Raw genomic sequence first — 14401 nt, forward strand, 5'->3', positions numbered from 1 at the left:
TCCCATCTATAGTTGAGGAAGTGGTTTGAGAGGCTTACTCAAGGTCACACAACTGATAAAGAGTGGAGTCAGAATTAGAACCCAAGTCTCTTTAATTCAGAGTTCATGATCCTAAAGCCCACAGTGGTGACTTCTGGTTCAATCCTTGACCCTTCAGCTTCTTGGGCCAAAGTGTGACTCAGAAGTTCTCAACCCTGTAGGCATATTAGCATCACTAGGGAGCTTTAAAAATCTCCACTAGTAAGTGGCCAAGGTGAATTTGAACCTGGCTGCTTGACAGCAAAGGCTATGCTCTTGTTTGCTGTCCTGATCTGCCTCTCAGCAGCCCGGCTCCCTCCTCTTCCTCCTGTCTGCCTTCTCCTTCTCATCCCCATCCTCCCTTGCCCTCCTCCCCTCTCCACAACCTTTATTATCTACTGCATCCTTTCTATATGTCAAACACTGCACTAAGCTTTCCCTTCATCATCTCATCTGATCCTCCCGATAATCTAATGATGTGTTATAATAATTCCCATTTTTAAGATAAGGGAACAGAGGCTCAGAGAGAAGTTCATGCGCATTAAATGCAGATGGGATTTTAACTAGATCTGTTGACTCCAGAATTTTAATCTCAACCTTCTTCTGTCTCCAGTCCTTGGGGGAGAGTAGACGGAGGGTTGATGCAGAGAGATGATTCCATGATGACTCCCATCTTCCCAGCCTGGAAGATGGCGAGACTAGGTCCTCCAGCAAAATCAATGTTTGGGTTTCCAGTCCTGACAGTGACAAAGGCGCTGGGAGTTCCTGGTATGCCCTGCACAGCATCCTCACCTCCGATGCTCAGGAAATATGCCCAATATGGTGACAGATGTGGGGCAGCTACCCCCAGTGGCCTTCCTCACTCACCTCCTTGGAGCCTGGTGTGGTCTGTCCTTGGGTCCTTCATCCATCTGAGCTACCCCCATGAGATGATTTGGGCAACCCGTCTGAGGTCTATCCTCTCATCCCCTTGGGTTCCTCTGACGGCCAAGAAATAAACCCAGTCCTCCCTATGACGGTGGTGGCAAATAATCCCATCCCTTCCTGAGTGCAGAGCACAGAAAACTCCCCTGTGCACTGTTGAAATTACCCCCTCCTCGCCACTCCAGTTCCTCTATTATCCTCCCCCCACCACTAGCCTACACACCCCGCAAGTGGCCTCCTCCGGCTTTATGACAGCTTACCCTGAGCCTGTCTGAGTAATGCATACCATTATACAGCTGGGCTCTGAGCCCAGAGCTTTCTATAAAATTAAACAAGCTCCAGCCAGAAGTGTGATTCTGCAAGCTCAGGCGGCTCCTGGTCCCACTCTAAGCTGAGTGCTTCTTTTCGGTCCTCGATGGGGGCTTCACATTCCGTCTCACTTTCTATCTCCTCTCCCTCCCACATATTCCAGCCCTTGGGACACCTTTCACGAGGGTATGAGACACCCTTCTAACCAGGATGCCTTCTGTGACCTGATCCCAACCTGGCTGTCCAGGTCCACCCTCACTGGGTGCTCGGCCCTTTCACAACGTTAACTCACTGCTCCTTCAACAGCTGAGTCATGTAGCTGTCACGACCCCATTGTTTTTGTTTGTTTGTTTGTTTGTTTGTTTTTATTTGTATTTTTTTTTAATTTTTTTTTAACATCTTTATTGAAGTATAATTGCTTTACAATGGTGTGTTAGTTTCTGCTTTAAAACAAAGTGAATCAGTTATACATATACATATGTTCCCATATCTCTTCCCTCTTGCATCTCCCTCCTTCCCACCCTCCCTATCCCACCCCTCTAGGTGGAACGACCCCATTGTTAACCAAAGATTGCCGGCAGCAGAGCCAGGATTTGAACCAGAATCCCCTCAGTCTGGGTTCAGGATTCCCCCCTTCTTCTCCTAGTAGCTAAAAATGCTAAGAAGACCATTTTTCACAGGCTTGGGAAAGGATGTAATGAGAATCCAGTGCAAATGGATGCAGAGGCTTAAATATAGTTATGCTAGACTTGGCGTCTCCTGAGCCAAAGGAAGGCTGCCACACTGATCCTGGCTCTCTGCCTCCCATTCTTTGGCATCGTTTCTTCATTGTCTGCTCCAGACGTAAATATCTATCTATCTATCTATCACTGTACATATATAAATAAGATTTGTACTATATATGATTAAATACACGCACATATAAACATGCATACGTATATAAACATATAAATATTTACATCTGGCGGGAGGTCATTAATAGCCAACAAGGCTGGCCAGGGAGACTTTAGGACTCCTGTTCTTTCTTCTTACTTTAAAGAGTAATTTGATCTTATGTCAGTGACTCTCTGGGTAAGGTCTTTATGTGGAACCCTTATCGGATGTCCCAGGAACCGTGGGAAAGTAGGCAGGCAGGGATAAAGGACTGTGGAGCAAGAATTCAGAGGGGTAAGTGCCTTGTCCCCATACCAGAGCATATTTTTTATCGGAGTAATGATGTGCATTTAAAATCACATCATTTTAAGTGACCCTTTGACCCTTCTATAACTGTCCCCCTTCAGATTATGTCAGGAGTTCCTACTCTGTGCTCTTTTAACCCTGCAACCCCTCCCCATTTCAATGCACAGCTACCCAGATTTCTTCCTGCTTTTAACGTTGTCTGCCAGACAAGGAGTTCAGCATGGACGGGGACTGAGGCAGTGCCCAGCAAAGGGTCTGGCATATAATAAACCATTAATATTTTTGTGCTGCCTGAACAAATTTACTAGTCCTAAGATATGACCCCTTCCCACCAAATAAACTACCCTGAAAGGAAGGAGGAATATTATAAAATGTCAGAAATTCTGAACTCCCCCAGAATTGGATACTTTCATCTTGGTCCCTGCAGTGATGGGTAGCCAAACTCTTAGACTGCACGGGGCCCGGGGCTTGTCATTGTGGGGTGCGGGGAAGGGGAGATCTGGGGTGACATTTCAGCGAGGCTGTGCTGGGCCGTAGTGGTCATTGCTGCTTCTTCTGGTTGCTCATACATGATCCTTTCAGTCATTCACTGCTGCGTCCCTGGGGACACAGAACAGAGCCTGTTTTGTGCATAGTACATTTTTTGTTGAGAGAGTTCTGAAAAATCTGATTGGCGATGGTAATTTTGCTGAACCCACCTCCTTCTTCCTGTAACATCTTTCTCAGTTTGGGGAACCGAGGGCAGTGGGCATAGTTAGAGCTAGGAGTGGTGCGGTTAAAGGCAAGTGCCCCTCAGGACCAAGTTCAGACCACTTGCTCATGCATTCTTTCCTGCTGCCACTCCTAGGCACCCCTCCAGCCCTCAGGGAAGGGGAGAGGGAGGAAACAGGTCAAAGCCAGTTGTGGGATAGCCAGCTTCCCCTGCTTTGGACGTGGATGCCCACGGTGGGGTTGCCACCAGTTTGCTGGACGTGTGGTGAGTCGCCTTTGTGGTCTGTTGGTCTCTCTCACTTTGCTCTGGGAGCCAAGGCGGCTTCAGTGATTTTTCTACAGAATAAAGATGTCCAGTTAGGCTGAGCGCCTCACTCCCAGACTCTTCTCAGAAATCCTCTCAGACTTCTCCTGGGAGGTCGCCACACGGTCTCAGAAAGGAAGAGTACAGGTTCACATTCAAGAGCTCAGCTGATCAATCCTAAAGGTTTTTTCTCTTTTCCTTTTACAAATTGGAGTGAAGGAGTGAAAACAAGACCAGTGTGGATTTGGGGTGATTATTTCACCCATCTGGACTTCAGTTTTTCCCATCCCCCAAATGGAAATGAATTATACTACTGATGTAAATAAAGCTCCTTTTTGTGTGCCTGCCATGGTGGTGGGAGCATCTGAGAAGTAACAGGGGGTCACTGGCATAGTGAGAACCAGCACGAGGCATCTAGGTTTTGGTTCCCTCCATCTGCCTCAGACTTGTTTCTAGAACCTGTTTCTGACAACTCCAGGCTTATTCCATGGCGGCTGCTGAGGGGGGTTGCCAGGAGTCTGGGAGCAGTGTTAACTGGGGTTGAGCCTGGCCCCAGCACGTGTGCCTGCCCTGGCCCCTCACCTCCAGTTTAGATTACCAAGAGTGACATTATTTCTGGAGCTGGCATTTCACCGTAACACGTGTGGGAGCTTGGGAGTGTGTGTGTGTGTGTGTGTGTGTGTGTGTGTGTGTGTGTGTCTGTGTGTATAGAAACCAGAGGGGAGGAAACATTCTTTTTTACTACTACCTTCCTGGGTTCTCTGGCTGGCGCCCTGGAAATTGGGCTGACAAAAGCCAGATTAACAAAAGAAAAAAAAAAAAAAAAACAAGTTTATTAGCACTTGCACCGTACTTATGCATGGGAACGGTCAGAGGTGAGTAACTCAAAGGGTTGGTTAGAACTTGGGCTTAACGTAGCATCTTAGCAAAGGAACAGTACATTTTTAGAGAAGTGGTAAGACAGAGGAAGAGAACCTTGACTCTCTAGGGGTGGCAAATTGTGGGAAGACACATATATGGGAAACTAATAGTAGATAAAGACTGAGGTCTGCTATGTGGATTCCTCTGGTGCCGAATCCAGGCTGATAAGGGTCTAATATTGTCTCCAGCGATTAACTCTTGTTCTTCCTAGTAGAGAGGGGAAAGGGTATAATCTTTTTAAACTTATGTCCTGCTTTTAGTCAAACAGGGAGAGGACAGAGATCTTTTTTTGTATCTGCTTCTTCTTAATTGCCTTCAAATCAAAATAATCCTTACACTAAAGCAGCATATTTTGGGGTGGCTATTCTGCCACCCTACAGACCCCAAAACACACCTGCTGAGTGAGGGGTATCAGTAATTCTTGAGTCAGCCCCCGGAGAGCTCACACGGTGAGTTCACGTGACATTTTCTTTTTCTTGGCAGGAGGGTGGGGTCGTGGCGCTCTTCAAGGTCTGCCGGCAGGACAGTTTCCGGTGCTTGTACCCCCAGGCGCTCCGCACGCTGGCCTCCATCTGCTGCGTGGAGGAGGGTGTCCACCAGCTGGAGAAGGTAAGGGCGCAGCTGGCTGGCTGGGCGGGGCCTGAGGTCCCTGAGCGGGTGGGTGAATGGGGAGCGCGACCTCCTGGTGGACGTCTGGCAAGAGCAAGTCTCCCGAGTCCCTCCTGTTCCCAGGCATCATTCATGTGGGGCTGCTGGGATCTTGACTGTGGTTGATGAAGACATGAAGGGGGCCAAGACTGAGGAGCTCAGCAGGAAAGGCAGGGTCCAGGGGGACACTCAGCACTTCCTGGGTGGAGTGGCCAACAGAGCCTGGTTGGCGGGGCGGGGTGGGAGGTGGGGGGGAACACAGCAGGAGGCAGGCAAGTCAGGTGGGGAGGGGTGTTGAGGTTAAGGGCGGTTGGTCCTTCTCTCGTGGCAGGACCCCAGCAGAAGGAAGAGGATCCAGCTCCTCCGGGGACAGGATAGGCATGAGCAGGGTGGGCATGGGTGCCTGGGCAAGCAGGTGGGCTCCACCCAAAGACGGCTTGGGTAAGGGAAAGGGAAACTGGAGTCCAAGCGCATGATGGGTCAACACCACTGGGGGTGGCCAGGATTGGAGAGAAGGTGGTGACTTGACAGTCCCAGGTGCCTAGCTCCAGGCCAACCTAGGGCAACGTGACCGATTCCAGCTACCACCTCCCAATTACCCCAGGTTGTAGGGCTGAGGCTGCTTCAACACTGGTGCCTGAGTGGGTCTGAGCCTGCAGATGGGTCCTCAGGGATGTTAGCAGGAGGGTTGGGAGGCTAGTGCTGACACTTGGGGATTTCTCAACCACATTTCAAGGAAAGATGCCGAATTTTTTTTATGGAAGAGAGATAGAAAGGCCTGGTATGACCTGGTGACAGTTGTGGTGCCTGCAGGGTGAGGGGTAGGTACCTTGAGTCTGTTCTCGTGACTGGTCTAAAAGGGGATGGGACAAGCAAACTGCTCCCCTTCCTGTGCATCCGTGTCCCACAGTCTGGTCCTGGCTGCCCAGAAAACCTCCACCCTACCCTCAGCTTCTTTACTTTGGTCTGGACTCCTAGACAGATGGTCGTTTTACATTCTACCTTGCCTCTTTCTAAATCTGCTCAGGTTATGGGACAGAGTCACAGGATCACAGGCTCTGAGGTGCTTTTAGCTGAGGATAGAGGGTGCATGGGAAATCTGCTCAGTTTACAGATGAGAAGGCTATGGCTCAGAATGGGGAAGTAATTTGTCTGAGGTCACACAGCAAAGTGGTGAAGGAGCTAGTGCCAGCCCTCTGGACAGAGTGCCCCCTTCCCATGGGGTCAGAAGCCTTTGTATGTGTGTGCTTGCTTAGGTGGTAAAATGGAGGAGAGAGGCAGTGGCGAGACAGACAGACTCCATGAAGTAAATGCATTGAGCATTTCCAGCTTCATGTGCTGAATAATCCTCTCTTCTCCCATAAAATCTTCTTCCTTAGACAGTGGGAAATGGCCACGCGCGTTTGTTTCTCATCTTCTTTCATGCTGGTTGGCAGGAAGAAGGGGAGGAAAAGGCAGAAGGGACTAGAATCGCCAGTTCTCCAAAAGCTGTGCATTTCTTGGCTTTAGAGAGTTTGCAGAGCCGCAGGAAAACCTCAATCCAGGGAAGGAAAACAGCAGGGCTCTTTTTGCTCAGAGTGAAAACCTGTGCAGCTGGGAAGGCTGTGGAGGCAATTTCTCCCGCGGGGCTCCAAAGCCAGAGGGCGCCAATGCATCTTTCCCAGGCCAGATGGGCCACCAGCCTGGGAGCCAGCCCCTACCCACTACGCAAGAGGACGGGGGACACTCGGCGCCTGAGGGCTTACTAAGTGCCCCATGCTGAGCTAGCCCCTTACACGCATTCCCTTCTTTAACCCACCAGAACCTCGTGAGGTGAGCATTATTCATATCTCCACCTTGAAGACGAGGAATTGAGTCTCAGCCAGTGTAAGTGACTCACCTAAAATCACAGAGTAAGTTTTGGAGCCAGGATTTGGACCCCGTCTGCTTGTCTAATGCCCAGTCGACCTCACTGACTCACTGGTTTAATGGATACTCTCAGACTGCCAAAAAATATCTCTGCAGCTAAACCCGGGCCACCTTGCTGTTTCTGGCCAAAGTCCTAATTCTCCCACCCCCAACTCGTACAGGAGAAGGTCACCGTCTCTGGGCTTTCCCCTCCTCCAGGTCAGATTACTTTCCATACACAGACACTTCTGAAATAACTCTGTGCCCAGCAGTGAGCAGGAGGGAGTCTTGTCAGAAAGGAGCCCCCGTGTGGTCGGAAACAGCTACTACAGCTCTGCAGTCACAGAGCTTGCCAAGTGTCTTCGCAGGCAGCCTGATTCCATTTGATATCTGCCTTGAGTGTACAAGCATCCCCATTATACAGACAAAGAAACCGAGGCCCAGAGATGTGAAGTGACGTCTGCACAGAATCACACAGCTCATAATTCATTCATTCAGCAAACATTAATCGACTGTCTGCTCTTTGCCAGGCATTGTTTTATGTGCTGGAAGTACAGCAGTGAACAAAACAGACAAGTCCTCTTAGAGCTTACGTTTTAGCTCAGGGGGTGGCAAGTTACAGCCTGTGGGCCGAAGTCATCCTGCTGTCTTGTTTTTGGCACGTACAGCCCATGAGTTAAGATTTTTATTTTCATTTTTAAATGGCTGTAAAAATATCAGAAGAAGAAGAAGATTTTGTGTCACATGAAAATTATGTGAAATTCAAAGTTTTGATCCATAAAGTTTTAATGGATCACTGCCAGGCTCCTTTGTTTAGGTGTTCTCTCTGTCTGCTTTTTCTCTACAACAGCATAATTAGATAATTGCAAGAGACCATGAGGCCCACAAAGTCAAAAACGTTTACTATCTGGTCCTCTACAGAAAATGTTTATCGACCCTTATTCTATCAGGTAATAAGGACATCATGACAGTGATTAAAAGGATAATAACATTTATCGAATACTTGCTTTGGACAAGCACTTTGCTAAACCCCACCTTTCATGGTGTCACGTAATCGTTAATCCATTGGTGCTGTTATCATCCATGTTGTTTGTAGAAGGAAGGGAGACTCAGAGAAGTGAAGCAACTTGCTCAAGAGCACACAGCTAATAGATGGCCTGGCGATCATTTAATCCCAGCTCTGCTGAGCCAGAGTCAGCCTGGGCTGTGAACCGTTATGCCAACCCAGGACTCAACTCCAATACGTGAGGCTAAGGTCCATGCTCTTTTCCTCCACATCATGTTGCTTCCAAAGCTGTGAGGTGTTCTAGAGACACCCAGGAGGGCCTGGATCACCTGTCCCTCCCCCAGGTCCTGCCCACGTGGGCTCTGTGATCCGGCTGCTGAGCGCTGGCCTCAGATGCTCTGGTGAGGTCAGCCGTTGTCCATGTTTAGGATGGAAGGTGAAAAAATCCGGGGACAGGCTGATTTGCAGAAGCCACAGCACGACAGGCAAGGCAGAGGCGAGGTGGGGAGCAGGTGCCCTGGGGCTTTCGCCTGCTGCACACTCACCCGGCACAGTTCGTGCCCTCTTTAGATAATGTCAAAGTCCCAGCCTCCCCCTGATTTACTGGCCTAGCCTCCTCCCTGAGGCTCCCATAATTAATTGGCAGCAAGAAATGTGCTGGATTTGGTTAAAATCCATTTCTGTCATGCGGCTACCCACCACCGCTTCCCTCCAACCTTAAAGTGGTTCATTAAATCACGCACAGATCCCTGCGGAGTGTGAGTCTAGGCAGGTCACCAGACACCCCATCCATCCTTGGCCCTGCTGCGTGATGCCCGAGCTCTGTTGGGCTTGGGGCATTCGAGTGGCCATAGATTCACCCAGTCACCTGTTTCTTCTTTCTCTGTCATCCAGTCGTTCACTTACTTTCAACTCACTCGCTTCCTTGCCTGCTCACTCAGTCCCTCATCATCTCATCACGCTACTAATTCATTCCGTCGTCACACATTTGTTGTGAAGCAGCCCAGCTCCAGGAAAACTGTGGCCTTTGAGAGTCAGGCTCTTCTGGATGGGAATTCAGGCTTTTCCACCTACGAACTTGGACACGTTTCCCTGGGCAAGTTACTTAATTTCTCAGAGATGTGGTTTCTTCATCAATCAAATGCGCATGATGAAATCTACCTCCCAGGGCTGTCAGAGATAAATAGATTGTGGTAACCTGGTGCCTGGCACCCACTAGGCACTGAATAAATGGTAGCTATTTTGATTTTGGCGGGTGTGATGCCAGTTGCCGGGGTTTTGAATATCAGTGGCCTGAAGAAGATGATGGTCTGGTGGAGAAGAGAGCTCTGGCGCGTCAGCAGGAGGGGAAAGCTTGGCCAAAGACGCTGCCCAGTGCACAGTGTGGAGAAGTCAGTGGGGCTGGAGCACGAGTCCCTACGACCTTTCCATTTTACAGGCGAGGAAACTGAGACTCAGAGATTGTGTTCCCTCAGCTCATGAATGTGTAGTTTGGATCCAAACACACGTCTGGCTGGTTTCTAAAGCCCATGTTCTTTATACTCTGCGACCCTGGGAAGAGCTGGCCCTTTTGAGATGGGGACTGCAGGGCAGTGGCTCCCAGGGAACCAGGCTCTGGGTATTGGTCCGGGAAGAGGGCAGACGTGGATATTCCCTGAGCAGGTCTGGAGCAGCAAGATGTCAAGACATAGCAAAGACCTCTGCAGAGGTGCCTGAAGGGTCTTTCAAGGCTCCACGCTTCCTTTTCAGAGGTCTGGTTCATCCTGCCCACAGCCTCCTCACCATCGTGCTCCTGCTGGGGCAGCGAGTTTCAGGAAGTCTGTCCTGTGTCCTCAGCAGACAGTCGCCCCTCATTCCCCAGCCCCTGCGCTGGGCTCTGGGAGGAGAGACAGGCAGCTGTGTTCCCTGTCTCCCACCTGGGCTGGCCAAGTGGTAGCCCCATGGCCATCAGAAGCCGCAGGCTGGTGGTACCACCTGTGCCTGGGGTGCTGGTGAAGGCAGCAGCAAGGGAGCAGTGGAGCTGGGCCCCGAGGACCAAGGTGGAGCTCCCAGGCAGGCCAGGGGAAAGTGGCCTCGGCAGAGGGACTCCACAGCCGGCTTGTTGGCCAGTGGGGCTCTAAGTCTTTTAGGAGCTCCGTGCTCAGTGAGCTGGGGGAGCCCAGAAGAGGAGGCAGGGTTCTCTGAGACCCACTTTGGAGAAGGTGGGATGAAGAAAATGAGGGCCAAAGAGGGAGTGAGGGCTTCAGAGCCACACAGCCCAGTGAGAGCAGATGGACCCAACCCCGTGTGGTGGCCAGGCGACCTAGCCCACCTGGCCTGGTCAGGGCAGCCTTGGGGCGGAGTAGAGCTGGGAAGGTGGACTGACATTACCAAGGCAGAGAACTGCTGGTTTGGGGGAAGCTGAGAGGGGGCTAGAAAGCGAGTCCTCTCTGAACCTCGGTTTCCTCTTTATAAAACGGGACGACACCTCCTCCATGGGGCTGCCATGATTACGTGATGCAGCAATGCAGGTGGGGCCTGCTTGGAGGAAGAAATCGCCTGTGTCTGTTTCCCTTCCCTCTTTCCTGGCCTGTTTGTCTTCACCTTTTCGGGTTGGTCTGGGGAAAATCCTGCAGTGCTCCCAGAAAGCCTGAGTCCTGGGATTTTGCCATGGCCCTGGCAGAGTTCCAGGGTGTTCTGAGTGGGTAATGGGACCGTCAGGGCACTGTTGGTGCAGCAGTCAAGGTTGGACAGAGCCAGGGGCCAGGATGGGGGTGCTGGGGACTAGAGCTGGACTGGAGACTGGGGTCCAGGGAGGGGCTGGGGCTGGGCAGGAACCTAGAATCTAGGGCCGTAAGGGGTGGGGGGCATTCCAAACCCAATGCTCAGACAGCCTCAGACAACCTCCAAGACGGTTCTAGTAATTGCCTCTTCCAGCCTTGAGACCAGAGACAATCTTGCTTTCAAAAGAGATTTTTTTTATTCCCACCCCCTCCCTCTTATTTCATTTTTTCAAATAAGGAGTTCATCCTGTGTTGGAGCCAAGAGGAGGGTTTAATGAAAATCGATGGAGAAATTAATGATGAGCAGTGGGGAGGGGAGGAGGGCTCAACTTCAAGTCTGAGAAGAAAAATATCAGTGGCGAGGGATGGAGAAATTGCTGCCTGTCTCCAGGCAGCTCTCTCACCTCACCCCCGTTTCCTGGGGCAGCTTCTTGGGATTGAGATGCCCTGACATCTGAAGGACCAGGCTGCAGACAGGGAGGCCTGGACCCAGAGACCCTGGGCAGGAGGGAGCAGGTTCTGGGGGATGGTGGGGAGGCTCTGTCTCTCTAGTTGCTGTTTTATAGGACTTTCTCTCTACTGCTTGCTCCTTATAGGGCTGCAGATGGTCAGAAATAAGTCATATCTGCAAAAAAAGTAAACCAGTTTTTCTCATCCTTTTGCTCATTTGGTTCAAACGATCATTTTGCAAGGAAGGCAGGGAGAGATGGTCATGCCCATTTTACAGAAGGGGAAGTTGAGGCTGGAAGGCGTAGAGACACTGGCAGAGGCAGAGCCTGGGGCTGAGAACCCCATTTTTGCTTATAGTTTTCAGTTTGCTATGCCCCCCACCCCATTAGCCGAAAAGGACCATCGTGTGCAGACTCCAGAGCGAGGCAGCTACTTTATCTTCATGGAGTCAGTTCTAAATAAGTAAGTGAGGCTGGGTGGGGAGAGAGGACCTACGGATGCCAGGCAAGAACTCTGCTTAATTTGACTTGAAGCCCCTTCTTTACCTTGTAGTAGCTCCTAGAGAGAGGGAGAGAGAAAACGCCTCTGAATGGAGATCCAGATGTCTCCTCACCCTTCTTTAGGGCTCAACCCACCTACCCTTATCAGCTTCCGCCAGCTCTCATGCCCCCAGGTGTGGGCCTGCAACTGCCCTGGATGGCAGACTGTGTGCAGAGAACCCGAGGGTGCCAGGTCAGCTGTCTGTGCTGTGACTGTGGACAGGCAGACAGAAGTGGGGACTGACACTGTCACCTTCCTCAGCCCTGCAAAGGGGCTTTCTAGAGGGGGTGTGGCTCACTCCCTTCCCTACCTGCCAAGTCTCCCAACCCCTTCCATCTCCCTTGAGGGTATGGGTGGGGGGACTTGAGGGAGGCCAGGATGTGAAGAGGAGAGAACAGAATTAGGCACTCTGCCCCGCTCCCCCCTCCTCTCCCTGTGAGATTCACTTAGAGATTAGGGGCCAGTATCGTCCAGACTGAAGGAAGGCCCTGCTGGCTCCGGGGCTGTGCTGCACTCCAAACCTGAGTTTGGAGAGGGCAGCCTCAGTCCTAAATGCAGCAGCGGGCAAAGGCTCAGCTCAGCCGGGCCTCGGGTCCCCATGCGCTGTGCAACAGCGCCACCTGGTGGACAAGAGCAACAGCTGCAGCCCTGCCACGCCGCTTGTGTTGGGGAGAACGGAGGCTGTGCCGCAGGGAAGGAAGCCAGGGCTGCTCAGGTGCAGAGGTGGGGCCTGCACCATGAGCACTGGCTTCCCCTTGGCTTCGGGAGTAGGGCCAGTGCCAGCTCGTAGGCCAGCAGGGGAAAGGAAGTCGCTATAGCAGGGAGGGGAGACAGTGAGGAGACTGAGGGAAGATAGAAGATGCAGGTTTGGGGGCAGAATTTAATGAGGGAGGGCCCATTTCCTGGGAACAGCCTGGTACCAACAGCACAGAGCAGGCCAGCCCTCAAAGCACAGAGGCTGCAGGAACCAGCATCCGCCATCCCTTGACAGCAGGTGGTGGGTCCTTTGGTCACACACACAGAGACAGAGACGAGGAGAGGGAAGAATGATGAGAAAGAGGACGAGACTTATAGGACAAGAGAAAGAGGGGCAATGGAAAGACCCACACAGATAATGAACACACAGTTTCCAAAGAAGTGTTTCATTCTCCCTTGGGCTACTTTAAAAGTACAAATAATTAGTTTGGGTCTTCCCTGGCAGTCCAGTGTTTAAGACTCTGTGCTTCCGCTGCAGGGGTGCAGGGGATCCCATGTACCGCGCCCGGCACGGCCAAAAAAAAAAAAGTACAGATAATTAGTTTGAAGCCTTGTGATAGCTGGACATGCAGTGCCCTGCTTGTGGCCTGCTTGGACATATAGTGATCTCTCATGATGGTTTTAATTTTCACCTCCCTGACAAGTAATAATTTTGAGCAATTTTTCTATATCCTTATCGACCATTCGGTTATCTTCTGTGAAATGTCTGTTTGACACTTTTGCCCATTAAAAAAATGAGTTGTTTTTCTTATTGATTTATAAGCTTCAAAAGTACATATTTTACATACAAACCCTTTGTCAGATACATGTATTGAGAATACATATTCTCAGTCCATGGTTTGCTTTTTCATTCTCTTAATGGTGTCTTCTGATGGATAGAAATTAACTTTGATAAAGTCCAATTTATTGATCTTTTCTTTTGCAGTTAGCGCTTCTTGTCTCCATTTAAGAAAGGTCTGTGTTCCCCCAAATCATGAAGAGAGTCTCCTATATTTTCTTCTAGGAGCTTTATTATTTTACTTTTCACATTTAGGTCAATGGTCTATTTCAAATTAAATATTTTTGGTGTTCAAGATTCAGTGTTTTTCCGTATGATATCCAATTGAGCCAGCACCATTTATCAAAAAGACCGTCTTCTCACCACTGAATTAAAGTGGTGCCTTTGTTGTAGGTAAAGTGATGACGCAGGTATGAGTCTGTTTCTGGACTATTTTTCTGTTCGGTTAATCTTTCTTTCCATCCTTGTACCAATATGGCACTGGCTGAGTCCCTGTAGTCTATAATAAATTTTAATATTTGGTAGTATAGATCCTCCAATTTTGTTCTTGTTTAAGATTATCCTGGTAATTCTAAGTTCTTTACATTTCTATATATAATCTAAGATTTTGAGATTTTGATTGGCATTTCTTTAAACTTGTAAATAAATTTTGGGATAATTGACTTCTTAAACAGTATAGGGTATTCCAGTCAATAAATGTAGCATACCTCTCTACTTATATAGACTGTATTTAATTTCAGCGATGTTTTAAGTTTTTAGTGTCGACATCTTGCATATCTTTTTTAAGACTTATTTCTAGGTATGTTTTTATGCTAATGTAAGTGTTATTTAAAATTTTTTATTTTCTAATTGTTGTTAATACATAGAAAATACAATTTTGAATATTGTATCTAATGATCTTGCTAAATTCACTTATTAATTTTAATGGTGTGTAGATTCTTTTGGATTTTATACAGGTTTGGATTATGTACATGTGTACACAATCATGTGATCTATAAATTATGACAGTTTCACTTTCTCTTTTGCAATCATTATACCTTTTTATTTCTTTCTGTTTTCTTGTTGCATTGGCTAGGGGCACTGTAAAATGTTAAATAGGAGTGGCCATAATGGCTATCTCTGTCTTGTTACTGATTTCAGGGGGAATGCTTTTGATATTTCATTCACTGTTTCATTAAGTGGATATTATCATTTTAAGGATTAGAATA

General features: G+C 49.2%; 1 protein-coding gene across 8 annotated transcripts in view; it reads left to right on the forward strand.

Moving 5' to 3' along the window:
- The window catches only part of INSC (INSC spindle orientation adaptor protein), a 128896-nt gene that overhangs the window by 81805 nt on the left and 32690 nt on the right, over positions 1–14401 (forward strand). For all 8 annotated transcript variants that reach the window (XM_068555128.1, XM_068555134.1, XM_068555135.1 and 5 more), the window contains one exon: positions 4850–4975. In XM_068555128.1, coding sequence (XP_068411229.1) covers positions 4850–4975 — 126 coding nt within the window. The remainder of the gene's footprint in view (positions 1–4849; positions 4976–14401) is intronic.

This window comes from Eschrichtius robustus, chromosome 11 (assembly GCF_028021215.1).
Source record: "Eschrichtius robustus isolate mEscRob2 chromosome 11, mEscRob2.pri, whole genome shotgun sequence".
NCBI lineage: Eukaryota > Metazoa > Chordata > Mammalia > Artiodactyla > Eschrichtiidae > Eschrichtius > Eschrichtius robustus.